Below are 20,844 nucleotides of genomic sequence, written 5' to 3' on the forward strand. Positions count from 1 at the left end.
TGTAAGATTAATCGGGGGGATTGTTGGGTTACGGGTATACGGGTTACGTTTAAGCAGGGTGATCATTGCTCGGCACAACATCGAGGGCCGAAGGGCCTGTTCTGTGCTGTACTGTTCTAAGTTCTAAGTCTAAGTCTAAGGTTCCTTGGGTGTTTCCCTTTGGTTTCTGCCCAACGGTTGTAGCTGGCTTGGTGGCATCGACAAGATGTGCCCACTCTGCGTGAGGGCGGGTGTAATCTCGTGAGGGGTAAACCAGAAACTCAGCGGAGGGAAACCTCCCTGTTCATAGGGTTACAGAGAACAGTTCATCCAGAAGCACCACCATTCTGCCCGACCAATTCATGCTGCCAGACGCTCCACTCGAACCTCCTTCCACCTATCCCCTCATTTAACTCGATTAGCAAAACCCTCTATTCCCATCCCCCTCATATATTTAACTAGCCTTAATTTCCTTCATTAATCTACACTGTTCACTTCAGCCACTCCCTGTGGTAGCGGATTCCACACTCTTACTTCTCTCTGGGTGGCGCAGTGGGTTGGCACAGCTGCCTCACAGCACCGGGGACCCGGGTTCGATTCCGGACTCGGCTGACTATCCGAGCAGTCTGTACGTTCTCCCCGTGTGTGCCTGGGTTTCCTCCGGGTGATCCGGTTTCCTCCCACAGTCTAAAGATGTGCAAGTTAGCCGGGGTTATGGGGATAGGGTGGGGGAGTGGGACTAAGTAGGGTGCTCTACATCGGTGCAGATTAGATGGAAGCCAGGGAGGAGATTGCAGAGCCTTTGTCCTTGATCTTTATGTCGTCTTTGTCGACAGGAATAGTGCCGGAAGACTGGAGGATAGCAAATGTTGTCCCCTTGTTCAAGAAGGGGAGTAGAGACAACCCTGGTTATTATAGACCTGTGAGCCTTACTTCGGTTGTGGGTAAAATGTTGGAAAAGGTTATAAGAGATAGGGTTTATAATCATCTTGAAAAGAACAAGTTGATTAGCGATAGTCAACACGGTTTTGTGAAGGGTAGGTCATGCCTCACAAACCTTATTGAGTTTTTTGAGAAGGTGACCAAACAGGTGGATGAGGGTAAAGCGGTTGATATGGTGTATATGGATTTCAGTAAGGCGTTTGATAAGGTTCCCCACGGTAGGCTATTGCAGAAAATACGGAAGTATGGGATTGAAGGTGATTTAGCGGTTTGGATCAGTAATTGGCTAGCTGAAAGAAGACAGAGGGTGGTGGTTGATGGCAAATGTTCATCCTGGAGTTCAGTTACTAGTGGTGTACCGCAAGGATCTGTTTTGGGGCCACTGCTGTTTGTCATTTTTATAAATGACCTGGAAGAGGGTGTAGAAGGATGGGTTAGTAATTTTGCAGATGACACGAAGGTCGGTGGAGTTGTGGATAGTGCTGAAGGATGTTATAGGTTACAGAGGGACATAGATAAGCTGCAAAGCTGGACTGAGAGGTGGCAGATGGAGTTTAATGCGGAAAAGTGTGAGGTGGTTCACTTTGGAAGGAGTAACAGGAATGCAGAGTACTGGGCTAATGGCAAGATTCTTGGTAGTGAAGATGAACAGAGAGATCTTGGCATCCAGGTACATAAATCCCTGAAAGTTGCCACCCAGGTTAATAGGGCTGTTAAGAAGGCATATGGTGTGCTAGCCTTTATCAGTAGGGGATTGCGTTTCGGAGCCACGAGGTCATGCTGCAGCTGTACAAAACTCTGGTGCGGCCGCACCTGGAGTACTGCGTGCAGTTCTGGTCACCACATTATAGGAAGGATGTGGAAGCTTTGGAAAGGGTTCAGAGGAGATTTACTAGGATGTTGCCTGGTATGGAGGGAAGGTCTTACGAGGAAAGGCTCAGGGACTTGAGGTTGTTTTCGTTAGAGAGGAGAAGGCTGAGAGGTGACTTAATAGAGACATATAAGATAGTCAGAGGGTTAGATAGGGTGGACAGTGAGAGTCCTTTTCCTCGGATGGTGATGACCAACATGAGGGGACATAGCTTTAAATTGAGGGGTGATAGATATAGGACAGATATCAGAGGCAGTTTCTTTACTCAGAGAGTAGTAGGGGTATGGAACGCCCTGCCTGCAACAGTAGTAGACTCGCCAAATTTAAGGGCATTTAAGTGGTCACTGGATAGACATATGGATGAAAATGGAATAGTGTAGGTCAGATAGGCTTCAGATGGTTTCACGGGTCGGCGCAACATCGAGGGCCGAAGGGCCCATACTGCGCTGTATGAATTCTACTCTAATAAAGAGGTTCCTACAGAATTCCCAGTTGGATTATTTGGTGACTAATCCTACACGGATGGCCAGTAGTTTAGATCGTTCCCACATTGGGAACAGGTTCTCGGTCTACTCATTCAAACCGCTATGATTTGTCAGACCTCCCTAGAGGAAAGAGACTCAACGTCCCATCCTCTCCTGATAGGTTATCCATGTTGAGATTCATTTGCCAATCGTATGTTTCCACCTTCCCAAGGGCAACTAGGGATGGGCAATGGATGCTCGAGCTGTCAGCGACATCCCGTGAACGGGTACGCATAATTACAGGATCAGAATTCCTTTTCCCAATCGCCGGAAATGAATTTTAGTCGTTATTTCGCTGTTTACTGCGGGCTGGTCCTGTAAGAATGGGCTGCCTCCCCATTAAAAGAATAACCAGTTTGTAAATGATGCCGGCTGACCCTGTTCTCCCCCCCCCGCCACCTCACCTCTCGCACAGCCTGAACTCCCCCATGGGGAAGCGATGTTGCCAGCAGCTCTGATCGTCCTCGGAATTGAACACCTTGTCCTTGTGTTTCTCCGACGTGATGTGTTTCGCCCACTGCTTCTCGCTGTTGCTGGTTTTGCCACACAGCCAGCAGTGGTAGCCCATCTGGAGAAAAGAGGTGACACAGCAGGTTACGGGAGGGGAACCAAACCAACGTAACCTAAACCACCCCCCCCACCCACGAACCAGGACGGTTTGAGTTTCAATGGTGGTCTTGCCACCCTCCTCCATTTCTACAACCTCCCTCAGTCCTAATAATAATAATGGCTTATTGTCACGAGTAGGCTGCAATGAAGTTACTGTGAAAAGCCCCTAGTCGCCACATTCCGGCGCCTGTTCGGGGAGGCTGGTACGGGAATCGAACCCGCGCTGCTGGCCTTGTGCTGCGTTTCAAGCCAGCTGTTTAGCCCACTGTGCTGAACCAGCCCCCGTGATGTTTTCGGAATCTGGCCTGCTGCATAAACTCTTGCTCTTTAAACCACTCGCAGAGTCTCGAGCCAGCCTAGCTCTGTTCCCCCGAAATTCTCCTCCCAAATCCCGTCGCCTGCTTGCGATGCCTTCTAAAGCCCCCCTCGGGAGGACCACCTCTCTCATCACACGCTTGGTCCCTGACACTACGACTGCTTGCCATCAATTGCTTACTGTCCTTTGTTGCATGGGGCGCATAACCTTGCCAACGGTGCTACAAGTAACAACGCAGACTGTAACAATGCTGCGATTGGCGAATGCCCAAGGTTGTGCCAGGGAAGATAGTCCAGTTTGGCAAGTGGACAGCGTACGTGAAGCAGACATGCCAGAGTCCATGGATCTATCCCCAATCCTTGCTGGTGTAGCTGCTCTTTGTCAGGGTGAGAGCAGAGAGCCCCACAATTAGCCTTGACCTCCCGTGACGAGACAGGGAAAGGGAAAGTGATCAGGCTGGCCCTCCACGTCTGGCCAATATCTGCTGACGCTTGCTCGTGAATTGATATGGGACGAGTTCAGACTGAGCTTAATTATGTTGCCCTCAGACCAAGCTCACACAGGAAGTACAGAGCTGCCCTAAATAACATTAACCCAGGCACCTTCAAGAGATCTGGCATAAAAATCGAAAAGGGAAGGAATGAAATGGATGCAGTTGACTCGTTCGAAGTTTGGTCAGAGATACGTTACGATGAGGTGGGTTACGATGAGGTAGGTTACGATGAGGTGGGTTACAATGAGGTGGGTTACGATGAGGTGGTTTACGATGAGGTGGTTTACAGTGAGGTGGTTTACGATGAGGTGGTTTACGATGAGGTGGGTTACGATGAGGTGGTTTACGATGAGGTGGGTTACGGTGAGGTGGGTTACGGTGAGGTGGTTTACGATGAGGTGGTTTACGATGAGGTGGTTTACGATGAGGTGGTTTACGATGAGGTGGGTTACGGTGAGGTGGGTTACGGTGAGGTGGGTTACGATGAGGTAGGTTACGATGAGGTGGGTTACGATGAGGTGGGTTACAATGAGGTGGGTTACGGTGAGGTGGGTTATGGTGAGGTGGGTTACGGTGAGGTGGGTTACGGTGAGGTGGGTTACGATGAGGTGGGTTACGATGAGGTAGGTTACAATGAGGTGGGAGGAAAGGCTTTTACGAACTCCAACCCTTACGACGAACGATGCATCTCAAGAGAGGGAAGAAGTTCTTCTAAAGTACTTAGTACTTGTGCCAGCGCAAGGCTTATTGGGCCGTCAATTCCAGGTCTTGTGCATCGCACTTTCTCTGTTCTAAATGGGAGACCCCTTATTTTTGAAACTCAACCTTTCCTCAAAGGACAACCCGTTCATCCCAGAAATCAGCCCATTCAACCTTCGGGCGGCACAGTGGAGGGCAACACAGCAGCACAGTGGTTAGCAATGCTGCTTCACAGTACCTGGGACCTGGGTTCGATTCTGGCCTGGAGTCACTGTCTGTGCGGAGTCTGCACGTTCTCCCCGTGTCCGTGTGGGTTTCCTCCGGGTGCTCCGGTTTCCTCCCACAGTCCAAACACGTGCAGGTTAGGTGGATTAGCAGCGTTAATTGTCCAGGGATTTGCACGTTAGGTCACGGGGATAGGGCAGGGTGGGCGGGGGAGCGGACGTGGGTAGAGTACTCTTTCAGAGGGCCAGTGCAGACTCGATGGGCTGAATGGCCTCCTTTCGCACTGTGGGAATGCTTCGATTCTCTAAACCACCTCCAACGCAAGAATATCCGTCTTAAACAAGGAGGCCAAAATTCACATAGCCCGAGGTGGGGTTTCAGCAGTGCTCTGTATAGATATAGTTGCAGCAAAACTTCTCTACCTTTATACTCATCTCCAGCAATAAAGGCTAACATTCAGGGCAGCAGAGTGGTTGGCACTCCTGCCTCAGGGCACTGAGGTCCCAGGTTTGATCCCGGCCCTGGGTCACTGTCCGTGTGGAGTTTGCACATTCTCCCCGTGTCTGCGTGGGTTTCGCCCCCACAACTTTTTTTTGAAAAAATTTTTATTGAAAAATTTTTATTTTATACAACATTGACACGCCTTAGTAAAATACCGAAAATAACAATAATATTAACAATCATATGCATTCGCCCCACCTCCATGACGCCCCCACAACTTAAAGATGTGCAGGGTAGGTGGATTGGCCACGCTAAATTGCCTCTTAATTGGAAAAAATTAATTGGGTTCTCTAAATTTATAAAATAAAAATAAAGGCTAACATTCCATTTATCTTCCCTGCTGTTTCCACCTGGTCCATGTACGAGGACACCTAGATCCCGTTATATTATTAATGAGACAACACAACGCCACCATTTTCAGCGGAGAGAGTCCGAGCAATAGTAATGCTGGAATCCAGCGAAGTTGGGCTACAGCTCATCTTCCTTTTGGAAAAATTGCCCCCCTGGAGCCTTAGCTCCCATACGTACCCCAACATCGGCGTAGTCCGTGGGCATGTGGATCTGCTTCTCGCTCTGCTTGCTGCTGAGTTCCGTGGTCTCCCCAGTCATCAACGGCTTCTGGGTCTTCAACCACATCTCATACATCTGCTGCATGTCATACACTGCTCGGGAGAACAAGACAAATGTCGGAAGAGGTACAGCCGGGCTCAGAGCCTCAGCTTCAAACACAGCTGCGCAAAGCATCAGGAACCTCATAGCTAATACCCTCTTATTATAGCTAATAATTTGGGGCAGCACGGTAGCATGGTGGTTAGCATAAATGCTTCACAGCTCCAGGGTCCCAGGTTCGATTCCCGGCTGGGTCACTGTCTGTGCGGAGTCTGCACGTCCTCCCCGTGTGTGCGTGGGTTTCCTCCGGGTGCTCCGGTTTCCTCCCACAGTCCAAAGATGTGCGGGTTAGGTGGATTGGCCATGATAAATTGCCCGTAGTGGCCTAAAAAGTAAGGTTAAGGGGGGGGTTGTTGGGTTACGGGTATAGGGTGGATACGTGGGTTTGAGTAGGGTGATCATGGATCGGCACAACATCGAGGGCCGAAGGGCCTGTTCTGTGCTGTACTGTTCTATGTTCTATGAACGGGAGAGGCTTCCTGCTGTGGTGCTCACCGAGAGCCTTAGCTCAGTGGGAGCACCTTGCACCTCTTGAGTCAGAGGGTGGCAGGATCGGCAAGTCATGCTGCGGCAGCACCTTGCACCTCTTGAGTCAGAGGGTGGTAGGATCGGCAAGTCGTGCTGCGGCTGAATAGAACCTTAGTTAGGCCACACTTGGAGTATCGTGTTCAATTCTGGTCGCCACACTACCAGAAGGATGTGGAGGCTTTAGAGAGGATGCAGAAGAGATTTACCGGGATGCTGCCTGGTATGGAGGGCATTTGCTATGAGGAGAGGTTGAATAAACTCGGTTTGTTCTCACTGGAACGATGGAGGTTGATGGGCGACCTGATAGAGGTCTACAAAATTACGAGGGGCCTGGGCAGAGTGGATAGTCAGAGGCTTTTTCCCAGGGTGGAAGAGTCAATTACTAGGGGGTCTAGGTTTAAGGTGCGAGGGGCAAGGTTTAGAGGAGATGTCCGAGGGAAGTATTTTACACAGAGGGTAGTGGGTGCCTGGAACTCGCTGCCGGAGGAGGTGGTGGAAGCAGGGACGATAGTGACGTTTAAGGGGCATCTTGACAAATACATGAATAGGATGGGAATAGAGGGATACGGACCCAGGAAGTGTGGAAGGTTTTAGATTAGACGGGCAGCACGGTGGCCTAGTGGTTAGCACAACCGCCTCACGGCACTGAGGTCCCAGGTTCGATCCCGGCCCCGGGTCACTGTCCGTGTGGAGTTTGCACATTCTCCCCGTGTCTGCGTGGGTTTCGCCCCCACAACTCAAAAATGTGCAGAGTAGGTGGATTGGCCACGCTAAATTGCCCCTTAATTGGAAAAAATAATTGGCTAATTTAAATTAAAAAAAAAAAGGTTTTAGATTAGACGGGCAGCATGGACGGCGCAGGCTTGGAGGGCCGAAGGGCCTGTTCCTGTGCTGTTGTTTGTTCAGGTCCCACTCTCAGCTCACACTCCAGTGCAGTACCAAGGGAGTACAGCACTGTTGGAGGTGCAGCCTGTCGGGCGGGTGAAAAGATCCAATGGCATTATTTTGATGAACGGCCGGTGCCCTGACCAACTTTTATCCCTCAGCCAACATCAGCAAATCAGGTTGTTTAGCAGAGGGGAGAGGTTGCTGTCCCCGAATTGGCTTCTGTGGTTCCTACATTGCAACAGCTGCTGCCATTTCAAAAAGAATGAACCTGCTGTACACCGCATTGGGCACGTTGGCAATGTAGCAGAGGGTTACTATGGCAGAGAAAGAGAGGCCATTAGGAGGGTTGGGAGTCAGGGGAAAGATCGACGACACGGTGAAAACAAAGCAACTCCACTCACGTTTGGTTTCCTTCATGTATGTCCAGGCGTCGAGCTCCTCAAAACTGTGGGCGAATGAGCAGTTTCCAACGTACTGGCACTTTTTCCCCTTTGCGACATGTGTGCACAACTGGAGAATGAAGTAGACGGTTTATTTTGGGAGTATTTGACTGAACAGTCAATGCCAAACATTGGAACCCAAGAAGGACGCCAAACCCCAGACCCTCGGCACCGCTGTTCGCACGGCCAGTTGGACAGAGTGATCCCCGAGACTCTGGTTCGATTGGATCCAGATGACTTCATAGAATCCCTATTCCCATAACCCCACCTAACCTTTTGGACACAAAGGGGCAATTTAGCACAGCCAACCCACCTAACCTGCACATCTTTGGACTTGTGGGAGGAAACCGGAGCATCCGGAGGAAACCCACGCAGACCCAAGGAAACTCCAGTCACCCGAGGCCGGGTCCCTGACACTGTGAGGCAGTAGTGCTAACCACCGTGCCGCCCATTTCAGTCAATAGTTGAATATTTTGAACACCAACAGCCTATTAAAATGCCTTCTGTGAACCACGTAGCCCCTAGTATTCTGAGCTTCAGACTGCCCTGAGTCTCAAGTAAATACCTAAATTAATATGGATATTCACAGCAATTCGGGGAATTTACACATCCCTTTATGTAAGGATGGACCATCAGCAAAGAACAATAGCATTCCAGCTGGCTTGTCATTCTATTTCACCATGGACAATGAAAGATTGAAACTCAATGTGTGTTAGATGAATGAGAATGGATCCCATCAAACATCTGTTGCATTATGATGGTCCCTAATCCAAATTAGACTAGGTGAGTTTCAAGGCATCAAACAACACAGGATGGAACAAGGACTTTGAACTTGTACAAGTCATGTGGTAAGGAAGCCATTTTATTCCCTGTTTTTAAAATATAATGATAATCTTTATTAGTGTCACAAGTAGGTTTACATTAACACTGCAACAAGTTACTGTGAAAAGCCCCTACTCACCACATTCCGGCACCTGTTCGGGTACACTGAGGGAGAATTCACGATTTCCAATTCACCTAACAGCACGTCTTTCGGGACTTGTGGGAGAAAACTGGAGCACCCGGAGGAAACCCAAGCAGACATGGGGAGAACGTGCACACTCCGCACAGACAGTGACCCAAGCGTGAATCGAACCTGGGACCCCGGTGCCGCGAAACAACAGTGCTAACTATTGTGTTACCGTCCCAATTAACAACAAGAAACAGTAATGCAGACAGTTCCATCAGAAAGCCATTAAACCAGCTGCAAATCGGCCAAGGTAATAGAGAAATATCTTGAAAGTGGGGGAAGGACTTCCCCTCCATCCCCAAACCTATTCCAACGTCACATTCCTGTGAACCAACCTCCTTGAATTCGACGGTAAGGAGTCTCACAGCTTACTCAGAATTGTTTCCTTTACAGGGGGGGGGGAGGTTGTTGGGTTACGGGTATAGGGTGGATACGTGGGTTTGAGTAGGGTGATCATGGCTCGGCACAACATTGAGGGCCGAAGGGCCTGTTCTGTGCTGTACTGTTCTATGTTCTAATGATGTGCAGGGTAGGTGGATTGGCCACGTTAAATTGCCCCTAATTGGGAAAATGCATTGGGTACTCTAAGAAAAAAAATATATCTATCCTCTTTTCCACTAAAGCTTTTGAAATGTTGCCAATTTTTATATGACATGGATGTTATAAAGGATGGAGTGCCCCTGTATTGCATGGTGCGATTGTACACCCGGTCATTGGATGTGGAATTAAATAAATCAGAGAGATGCTGTGCAAGAAAAAAACATTAAAAAGTCACAGGAAGGGCGTTTTCCGATACTCACATCGTACTGCTGTGGGATGTTTCTGCAGGAGGGCAAAGGCCGGATGGCAACCCACTTCTTCCGTTCATTCGACATCACCAGCATCACCCGCCGCTCCTTGGTCCATCTGCACAGAAACAAAACAGGATCGTACACCACTGTGGGCAGCTTCAGGAAGGACATGGCCGCTTTGGAGAAGGTTGCAAAGAGGTGGAATAAAATGGACCCAGGAATACAAAAACGCACAAAGAACCAGGAGCAGGAGGAGTCCATTCGGCCCCTCGCACCATTCGACACGATCACAGCTCATAAATTCATTAGATATAGGAGCAGAATTAGCCAATCATTAATGGTCTTTATTATTGTCGCAAGTAGGCTTACATTAACACTGCAATGAAGTTACTGTGAAAATCTGACGGTCGCCCCACTCCGGCGCCTGTTCAGGAACACAGAGGGGGACTTGGGCCTATCGAGTCTGCTCCGCCATTCGACCATGGCTGACCTCCACCTGGCCTTAACGTCCTGGCAGCACGGTGGCCTAGTGGTTAGCACAACCGCCTCACGCCGCTGAGGTCCCAGGTTCGATCCCGGCTCTGGGTCACTGTCCGTGTGGAGTTTGCACATTCTCCCCGTGTCTGCGTGGGTTTCGCCCCCACAACCCAAAAATGTGCAGAGTAGGTGGATTGGCCACGCTAAATTGTCCCTTAATTGGAAAAAATAATTGGGTAATCTAAATTTATTTTTAAAAACTCCACTGTCCTAGGCAGCACGTCCCAAGAGACGTGCTTGTTGGGTGAATTGGACATTCTGAATTCTCCCTCTGTGTACCCGAACAGGCGCCGGAATGTGGCGACTAGGGGATTTTCACAGTAACTTCATTGCAGTGTTAATGTAAGCCTACTTTAACCTAATGCAAACCCCCCCCCCCACCACCAAACCCACCCATTCCATGAAAAGTCTTGAAGTGAGAGAAAGTGGACTGACCCGTGTCGGATTTTAGCGCTGCAGTACTTGAGGCTCTTGTCTGCTTCGATGACCTGGCCGTTCCTCCAGCACTGGCTACAGACAAACTTTATATTCATGCTCAGCGAGGAGGCCTTGCCAGCTCCGGATGACACCTCAACCAATCAGAACACAGAACGATTAGGACAGAACTGCCAAGTGACGTCCCGCCAAAGCAGCCCCACCTTTGGACCTGGAGGTTCAGGCCTTGCTCTCCGGCCCCCTGACTCAGCGGGGCCAGTTTGTCCAGGTGTCACGCCCCCTCCACAAAATGCAGAACTCCAACCCTGCCAATTTCCAAACCCCAACAGCTTCCTCCCAATCATCAGCAGAGTGATGGGAATTATCAGCGACAGCGCTGTCAAGAGGCGTGTACACGGCAACCTGCTCAACCTCACTCAGCTTGTGTCCTGCCAGGGTTACTCAGATCCTGATCTCATGAGGGCAGCACGGTAGCATTGTGGTTAGCACAATGGCTTCACAGCTCCAGGGCCCCAGGTTCGATTCCCGGCTTGGGTCACTGTCTGTGCGGGGTCTGCACATCCTCCCCGTGTGTGCGTGGGTTTCCTCCGGGTGCTCCGGTTTCCTCCCACAGTCACAAAGATGTGCAGGTTAGGTGGATTGGCCAGGATAAATTGCCCTTAGTGTCCAAAATTGCCCTTAGTGTTGGGTGGGGTTACTGGGTTATGGGGATAAGGTGGAGGTGTTGACCTTGGGTAGGGTGCTCTTTCCAGGAGCCGGTGCAGACTCGATGGGCCGAATGGCCTCCTTCTGCACTGTAAATTCTATGATTACAGCCTTGGTACAAAAAAGGACAAAAGGGCTGAACTCAAGACGCACGGTGAAAGCCGGAGCCCTTGACATCAAGGCCGCAAATGATCGAGTGCGGTATCAAGCAGCCCCGGCAAAACTGAAGTCGGGGAAATTGAATCGGGGGCAAAACTCCGAAAAAATTAATAGTCACAATAAAACCTAATCCAGGTCACCGTTCGCAATGTCACTGAGCTGGAATCGAGTTGAAGGTGGTGCTCCACCGTATCATCATTTGTTTCCTCTAGCTGCCAGGGAAATAATCATAGAATTGCTGAAGTGCAGAAGGAGACCATTCGGCCCATTGAGTCTGCCCCGAACCTCGGAAAGAGCACACCAACCCAGGTCCATACCCTATTCCAGTCACCCCACCTGTCCTTTTGGACACTAAGGGGGAATTTAGCATGGCCAATCCACCTAACCGGCACACCTTTGGAATGTGGGAGGAAACCGGGGCGCCCGGAGGGAATCCACGCAGACACGGGGAGAACGTGCAAACTCCGCACAGACACCCAAAGCCGGAATAGAATCTGGGTCCCTGGCGCTGTAAGACAGCAGTGCGAACCCACTGTGCCACCCAATGTAAAGGTAATAGAACATACAGTGCAGAAGGCCATTCAGCCCATCGAGTCTGCAGCGACCCACTTAAGCCCTCACTTCCTCCTTATCCCCGTAACCCAATTACCGCTCCGAACCATTTTGGTCGCTTGGGGCAATTGATCATGGCCAATCCACCCAACGTGCACGTCTTTGGACTGTGGGAGGAAACCGGAGCACCCGGAAGAAACCCACGCAGACACGGGGAAAACGTGCAGACTCCGCACAGACAGTGACCCAAGCCGGGAATCGAACCCAGGGCCCTGGCGCTGTGAAGCCACAGTGCTAACCACTGTGCTCCCGTGCTGCCCCAAATAGAAATGTTTCTATTTGGTCTCAAAGGTATTGCTAGATTTCCTTTCTGTGGAGGGGAATCAGGTACAAGGAGCTCGGAATCTTTTTATCCCCGGTACTGGAATCAGCAAGCTGCGAATGGAATAAGTGTCTTGATTATCGCTGAAAAAGGAGACATGCTGTCAAATCTTTTCATCTTGCACTCATCAGGGCAGAGCCAAGAACGCCAAATTTCAAAGGACGCAAATGTTCTCGTGCATGAGAAAAAAAGTGCGGATTGGTTGTCAAAGCGACTGGTCGAGGTGTTGCCATGAAAATTGAACCAGGGAACTGGCGCCCCCACGTGAATGTTTAATTCAGTAAAGGTGCAATGCCTGGACATGTTCCCCCTATCTGCAGAGGACAGGTCCCTTCATGTAGCTCCGAGCAAGCATACTCCAGCAATACTCAAGTTCTTTATTTCCAAGTGTCTGTGCTCAATTTAGGGGCAGTAGGGTAGCATGGTGGGCAGCACGGTAGCATGGTGGTTAGCATAAATGCCTCACAGCTCCAGGGTCCCAGGTTCGATTCCCGGCTGGGTCACTGTCTGTGTGGAGTCTGCACGTCCTCCCCGTGTGTGCGTGGGTTTCCTCCGGGTGCTCCGGTTTCCTCCCACAGTCCAAAGATGTGCGGGTTAGGTGGATTGGCCATGCTAAATTGCCCGTAGTGTCCTAATTAAAGTAAGGTTAAGGGGGGGGTTGTTGGGTTACGGGTATAGGGTGGATACGTGGGTTTGAGTAGGGTGATCATGGATCGACACAACATTGAGGGCCGAAGGGCCTGTTCTGTGCTGTACTGTTCTATGTTCTATTTGAAATGCCGCTTAATACCGTAAGTTGGGATCTTATGGTGCTTGCAAGTCTCTAACTCGTGTCTCTTAGGCGGTCCCCATTATTACTGGTGTTCCGCTGATGACCGTGCTTTCCGTTGTCTTGGCCCCAAGCTCTGGGATTTCATCCCTAAACCACCCCACCTTTCTCGCAGGCCCTACTAACTCCTGTGGCTCGGTGTCACATTGTGTTTAAGACCACAACTGTGGGGTAAAGTCCTCCTCCTCTTGCACGAGGCTCAGCTTAATACAGTTCAAGGTGCTGCACAGGGCGCACATGACCGGGGCAAGGTTGAGCCGGTCCTTTGGGAGAGAGGCAGCGCCGGCCCTAGGGTTGCTGGCGCCCCGGGCAAGCTGAACTTCGGCGCCCTGGGGGGGGGGGGGGGGGGGGGGGGGGGGGGGGGGGGGGCTGAGGGGGTGGCGGACCAGGGGGGAGGGGGGGGGGGACCGGGGGGGTGGGGGGGCGGGCGGGGGGGGGGGGGGGGGGGGGGGGGGGGGGGGGGGGGGGGCAGCCCTGGGGGAGGGCGGCCACCGCGCATGCGCTGGTTGGCACCGGCCCAACTGCGCATGCGCGGGACCCGAGTCTGGCGCCCCCTAGCACATGGCGCCCCGGGCGACTGCCCGAGTTGCCGGTGCCTTGAGCCGGCCCTGGAGAGAGGACAGATGTGTTCGATGCTCAGGGAGCCCAGCAAACCACACCCACATGTTCTGGGCGTGCCCAGCGCTGGAGGTTTTCTGGGGGGGGGCGTAGCAGAGACAATGTCAAGGGTGGTTGAATCCAGGGTCGAGCCGAGCTGGGGGCTCGCGATATTTGGGGTGGCAGAGGAGCCGGGAGTGCAGGAGGCGAAAGAGGCCGGTGTTCTGGCCTTTGCGTCCCTGGTAGCCCGGCGGAGAATTCTTCTTCAGTGGAAAGATGCGAGACCCCCAGGCGTGGAAGCCTGGATTAACGACATGGCAGGATTTATTAAATTGGAGAGGGTCAAGTTTGCCTTAAGGGGATCGGTACAAGGGTTCTTCAGGCGGTGGCAACCGTTCCTAGGCTTTCTGGCGGAGGGTTAGGCAATGGTCAGCAACAGCAGTGGGGGGGAAGTTTGGGATGGGTGGGGGGTTCATGAGGGTTTGTTTGTTTTTTCTTGATTGGGTGTGTATATTTGCGTTTATATCGTTTATCTTTGTTAATTTGTTCTTTGTGTATATGGGGGGGTTTGTTCTTATTTCTTTGTGTTATTCTTATTGTTGACAATTTGTGAAAACTTGAATAAAAATTATTTAAAGAAAAAAAATACCACGACTGTGGGCGCCTTGGGACTTTGGACCAACGCAAGTTGCTGTTGTCACGGACAGGCCTCTCACCCTACACTTTGGCTGCAATGTACCTGTGTTCTGCTCGCACTTGCTTCCACACTCAGCCAGTACTTCACCGACTCCTGCACAACCTCCTCATGCGTGATCCCTGCGAGACAGAAAGAGGTCACTACAACGTGAAAGCAAAACTCCGCACGTGCTGGCAATTACCGACAAACTCTGCTCCGCTCCCCAGATGCTGCGTGACCGGCTGAGCATTTCCCAGCGTTTCCTGTTTCTATTGGGGCCTCATGGTAGCATGGTGGTTAGCATCAATGCTTCACAGCTCCAGGGTCCCAGGTTCGATTCCCGGCTGGGTCACTGTCTGTGTGGAGTCTGCACGTCCTCCCCGTGTGCGCGTGGGTTTCCTCCGGGTGCTCCGGTTTCCTCCCACAGTCCAAAGATGTGCGGGTTAGGTGGATTGGCCATGCTAAATTCCCCGTAGTGTAAGGTTAACGGGGGGACTGTTGAGTTACGGGTATACGGGTTACGTGGGTTTAAGTAGGGTGATCATTGCTCGGCACAACATCGAGGGCCGAAGGGCCTGTTCTGTGCTGTACTGTTCTATGCTCTATGTTCTATTTCACTGCCATTCCACGAGGAATACTGAAGCTTCATAGCTGTCTTACAACACCAGGTTAAAGTCCAACGGGTTTGTTTGGAGTCACTAGCTTTCGGAGCGCAGCTCCTTCCTCAGGCGAGTGAAGAAGTGGGTTCATAAACACACAAAGTCAATGATGCAAGAGGATACTTTGAATGCGTATCTTTGCAGATAATTAAGTCTTTACAGGTCCAGGTGGTGCGACTGGGATAATCCCAGGTTAAAGGGGTGTGAATTGTCTCGAGCCAGGAGAGTCGGTAGGATTTGGCAAGCCCAGGCCAGATGGTGGAAGGTGAATGCGTGACTTTAATGACCTAGACTTTGATGTTGCAGGCAATTTCAAAATGTTGGGATGACGCAAAACCTGGAAGCATTGTGAACTGAGGGGAGGATGGGGTAGAACTCCAGAAGTAGATTGGAGAGAGATGCTCAAAGTCATGCGGGGGCTGGACAGAGTAGATAGGGGGGGAATCTGTTCCCGCTTGTAAAAGGATCAAGTGGCAGAGGGCACAGATTGAAAGTGATTTGCAAATCAAGCAAATGTGGTGTGGGAAAAAAAACATCTTTTTTAACGGCACAATGCACTGTTGAGAGCGTGTGGTGGAGGCAGGTTCAATCCAGCCATTCAAGAGGTCATTAGTTGGTTATCTGAATAGAAACATGAATTTAAAAAAAAAAAATTTAGATTATCCAATTTAGCGTGGCCAATCCACCTAAGCCAGCACATCTTTGGGTTGTGGGGGTGAAACCCACGCAAACACGGGGAGAATGCGCAAACTCCACACGGACAGTGACCCAGAGCCGGGATCGAACCTGGGACCTCGGCGCCGTGAGACAGCAATGCTAACCAGGGTGGTGGGTGCCTGGAACGCTTTGCCAACGGAGGTGGTAGAGGCGGGCACGATAGCATCATTTAGGATGCATCTGGACAGGTATATGAACGGGCGGGGAACAGAGGGAAGTAGATCCTTGGAAAATAGGCGACAGGTTTAGATAAAGGATCTGGATCGGCGCAGGCTGGGAGGGCCGAAGTGCCTGTTCCTGTGCTGTAATTTTCTTTGTTCTTTCTTTTTTTTTAAATTATTTTTTAAAATAAATTTAGATTACCCAATTATTTTTTCCAATTAAGGGGCAATTTAGGGTGGCCAATCCACCTACCCTGCACATCTTTGGGTTGTGGGGGCGAAACCCACGCAGACACGGGGAGAATGTGCAAACTCCACACGGACAGTGACCCAGAGCCGGGATCGAACCTGGGCCCCCAGCGCCGTGAGGCGGTTGTGCTAACCACTAGGCCACCGTGCTGCCCTTTCTTTGTTCTTTCTTAACCACTGCGCCACCCTGCTGCCTTTATAGAAACATGAATAAGATTGAATACATTTAATGCACACCAACACTTTCATAAGAGGTTAGACAAAATGCTCGATTGTTCACGTAGACCGGCCATCAACTTCAAATGCTAAAAACAGAATGATTTACACTTTGAATGCAGTAGCAGAGGAAGCCCCCGGCTCTCACAGTCAATGTTCCGTGTCGTCAGCAAGCACCTCACTTCACGTGTCCTTGCTTTGCGTGCGAATGACCTCAGCCATATCGGTGGACCAAACAACTGCGTTGGACGAAGACCAACGGAATGTGGCAACCCTGCGAGTGGTTAACAGGCGACAAAAATGTCCCGTGGGCCGCACTCAGTACCCCGATGGGCAGCACGTTGCCCCCAGGGCCGCAGGTTGCCCATCTTTAGTCTAACTAATAGAACATAGAACGATACAGCGCAGTACAGGCCCTTCGGCCCACGATGTTGCACCAACATGGGAAGTCAAAAACTAAAGGCCATCTAACCTACACTATGCCCTTATCATCCATATGCTTATCCAATAAACTTTTAAATGCCCTCAATGTTGGCGAGTTCACTACTGTTGCAGGTAGGGCATTCCACGGCCTCACCACTCTTTGCGTAAAAAACCCACCTCTGACCTCTGTCCTATATCTATTACCCCTCAATTTAAGGCTATGTCCCCTCGTGCTAGCCACCTCCATCCGCGGGAGAAGGCTCTCGCTGTCCACCCTATCTAACCCTCTGATCATTTTGTATGTCTCTATTAAGTCACCTCTTAACCTTCTTCTCTCTAACGAAAACAACCTCAAGTCCATCAGCCTTTCCTCATAAGATTTTCCCTCCATACCAGGCAACATCCTGGTAAATCTCCTCTGCACCCGTTCCAAAGCTCCCACGTCCTTCCTATAATGAGGCGACCAGAACTGTACAATCAGAGTTCTTTTCCCCCCTCCCCTTTTATTCCAATTAAGGGGCAATTTAGCGAGGCCAAATCACCTACCCTGCACATCCAGGGGGTTGTGGGGGTGAGACCCACACAGACATGGGGCGAATGTGGAAACTCCACACGGACAGCGACCCGGGATCGAACCCCGGTGCCGCGAGGCAGCAGTGCTAACCACTGCGCCGCCGGGCCGCCACCCGAGGGCAATCAGAGTTCAATTGCCACAGACAGGGGAGATTTGTGGATTGGCGGGCTTCCGGCTCCAAGCCGGAGAAATTAAAAAAGGCACAAAAACGGGGACCGGCTCAAAAAGAATTAGTCTTGCCGCTTTGTAGTGGGCCCCCTCAAAACCTTTCCTACAAATAGGCAGGCAAGAAAACAACGGTGTACCTGAACTTTGCTGCATCACCCAGACTTTCAGCTCGATGAGACTGTGGGCGAAGTTACAGCTATCCTCCCGCAGGCACCCGTAACGCACCTCATGGCGGCACACGTCAAACTGGCAGTGGTCCTGGAATTGGCGGATCTTGGAGTACTTTACCGTCGTGGCGCACAACATGTGGACCAGGCACCTGGAGCAGAACCACAAAGGGAATAAATACGCACCTTGTACAAGCAAAGCTTCAGAACCACTGAGCATTCATTTTTTCATAGAATTTACAGTGCAGAAGGAGGCTATTCGGCCCATCGAGTCTGCACCGGCTCTTGGAAAGAGCACCCTACCCAAGGTCAACACCTCCACCCTATCCCCATAACCCTGTAACCCCACCCAACACTAAGGGCAATTTTGGACACTAAGGGCAATTTAGCATGGCCAATCCACCTAACCCGCACATCTTTGGACTGTGGGAGGAAACCGGAGCACTCGGAGGAAACCCACGCACACACGGGGAGGATGTGCAGACTCCGCACAGACAGTGACCCAAGCCGGAATCGAACCTGGGATGCTGGAGCTGTGTAGCAATTGCGCTATCCACAATGCTACCGTGCTGCGGTAATTCTATGCTGCCCCTCCAGCCCGTCCCATCATTTAGGTAGATTGTGTCCAGCCTGTGGTATACCCACCTTCATTCTGTGACCCTCAATACCCTTGTTTAGCCGAGTGAAAAATACTTCAGTCGCACTTAAAAGCAATTTAATCACCATTTCAGCAGTACGGGAATAGGCCATTCAGCCCCTCAGGCCTGTTCCATCACTGAATAAGTTTCTGACTGCTCCGAAGCTTAATGCTATTGGATCCCCAACTTTTACCGAACAAAAACCTATCAATGTTTCAAACAAAGATTATCTGCCAGTTTTCACTTCCATGCTGACAATGGTTTGCTGGGCTCCACTTCTACAAGTTAAAGGCACTCTCCAGTATCTTTCTCAAGTAGTTATTAGAACTATAGAATCACTGCATGGCAGAAGGAGGCCATTCGGCCCAACGGGTCTGCACCCGCCCTCCAAAAGAGCACCCCATCTGGGCCCACTCCGCCGGCCTATCCCCGTAACCCGACCTACCCTGCACATCTTTGGACTATTATAGAGGAATGGGGCACAAAGGCGAGGAAGCTATCCGGCTCAGTTGGGAGTATCGTATCTAATACTGGGCCTCACACTTTGGGAAGGATGTCCAGGCCCAGGAGAGGGTGCAGAAGGGATTTGCCAGAATGGTAGCAGGATGAGGGTGCCGATCTAGCTCAGTGGGCTGGACAGCTGGTTTGTGATGCAGGGAGAGGCCAGCAGCGTGGGTTCAATCCCCGCTCCGGCTGAGGTTATTCCTGAAGGCCCCGCCTTCTCAACCTTGCCCCTCGCCTGAGGTGTGGTGACCCTCAGGTTAAACCACCACCAGTCAGCTCTCCCCCCTCAAAGGGGAAAGCAGCCTTACTTTACTTACCAGGATGAGGGTCTTCAGTTAGCGTCACAGAGATCTACAGCACAGAAAAGGCCACTCGGTTCATCGCGTCTGCGCCAGTCAAAAACAACCACCTAACTAATCCCATTTCCCAGCACTTGGCCCATAGCCGTGTCTGCTTTGGGATTACAGTGTACATCTAAATACTTGTTAAACGTTCTGAGGGTCGCTGCCTCCACCACCCTTTCAGGCAGCGAGTTCCACACTCCCACCACCTCCCAAGGTTTCCCCTCCCATCCCCTCTAAACCTCCCGTCCCCTTACCTTATATCTCTGCCCCCTGGTCATTGATCCGTCCACCAAGGAGAAAAGTTTCGTCCTGTCTACTCGGTCTATGCTCCTCAGAATTTTCTACACCTCAATCACGACCACCCTCAGTCTCCTCTGCTCCAAGGAAAACAATCCCAGTCTATCCAATCTCTCTGCATAACTAACACTCTCCAGCCCAGGCAACATCCTGGTAAATCTCTTCTGCACCCTTTCCAGTGCTATCACATCCCTCCTATAATGTGGACATCGTTCTCTGGAGAGGCTGGAGAAATTGGGATTGTTCTCCTCTGAACAGAGGAGGAGGATTTAATGAAAGTCTTCAAAATTCTGTTAATTGAGTACAAGGACACAAGAATATAAGGAATAAGAGCAGTACGCCACACGGTCTGTCGAACCTGCTCTGCCGTTCAATGGCTGATCTTGGGTTTCGATTCCATTTTCCCGCCCACTCCCCAGGTCCCTCAATTCCCCAAGAAACCAAACATCTGTCCATCTCGGCCTTAAGTGTGGTCAACGATGGAGAATCCACAACATCCACAGCACAGGAACAGGCACTTTGGGCCTCCAAGCCTGCGTCGATCGCGTGTCCTATCGAGACCAACTGTCTGTGTCCTTCGACATCCCGTCTGTTCATGTGCCTATCCAGATAAGTCTTAAAGGTCGCTAACGTATCTGTCTCAACCACCTCACTTGGGAGTGCATTCCAGGCCACCATCACCCTCTGTGTAAAAAAATATTCCCCCGCACATCTCCACTGAACCGTTCCCCCCTCACCTTGAACCTGTGCCCCCTCGTAATTATCATTTCCTCCCTGGGAAAAAGCCTCCAACTGTTCACCCTATCTATACCTCTAATAATTTTATAAACTCACCCTCAGCCTCCGACTCTCTAGGGAGAACAATCCCAGTTTATTCATTCCAAAGAATTCCAAAGATTCACACCCCTTTGAGTGAAGAGATGTCTCCCCAGCTCTGTCCTATAGGATCAGCCTCCTTACCCTGAGACTGCGCAACTGTACAGATTGAGAAAGTGTTTCCACTGGCAGAAGGGTCACTAACCAGAGGACACAGAATTAAGGTGACCTGCAAAATAATCTTTTTTTGTTTTTTAAAAATAAATTTAGAGTTCCCAATTAATTTTTTCCAATTAAGGGGCAGTTTAGTGTGGCCAATCCACCTACCCTGCACATCTTTGGGTTGTGGGGGCGAGACCCACACAGACACGGGGAGAATGTGCAAACTCCACACGGACAGTGACCCAGGGCCGGGATCGAACCTGGGACCTCGGCGCCGCGAGGTGGTTGTGCTGACCACTAGGCCACCGTGCTGCCCTGAGGCTGCAGTGCTAACCACTGTGTCACCTCCTTCTGTGCAGTACCATTCGAAGACTCTACATGGTGGTGAAGTGA

The 20,844-nt window shown here is 50.9% G+C and overlaps 1 protein-coding gene across 3 annotated transcripts in view; it reads right to left on the bottom strand.

The window, feature by feature from the left end:
* The window catches only part of zc3h7bb (zinc finger CCCH-type containing 7Bb), a 100,834-nt gene that overhangs the window by 1,003 nt on the left and 78,987 nt on the right, over positions 1-20,844 (bottom strand). For all 3 annotated transcript variants that reach the window (XM_038783644.1, XM_038783642.1, XM_038783643.1), the window contains exons 16-22: positions 17,661-17,842; positions 14,420-14,496; positions 10,457-10,590; positions 9,494-9,599; positions 7,646-7,754; positions 5,688-5,821; positions 2,721-2,884 (exon numbers count right to left, since the gene is read on the bottom strand). In XM_038783644.1, coding sequence (XP_038639572.1) covers positions 2,721-2,884; positions 5,688-5,821; positions 7,646-7,754; positions 9,494-9,599; positions 10,457-10,590; positions 14,420-14,496; positions 17,661-17,842 — 906 coding nt within the window. The remainder of the gene's footprint in view (positions 1-2,720; positions 2,885-5,687; positions 5,822-7,645; positions 7,755-9,493; positions 9,600-10,456; positions 10,591-14,419; positions 14,497-17,660; positions 17,843-20,844) is intronic.

This window comes from Scyliorhinus canicula, chromosome 23, assembly GCF_902713615.1.
Source record: "Scyliorhinus canicula chromosome 23, sScyCan1.1, whole genome shotgun sequence".
NCBI lineage: Eukaryota > Metazoa > Chordata > Chondrichthyes > Carcharhiniformes > Scyliorhinidae > Scyliorhinus > Scyliorhinus canicula.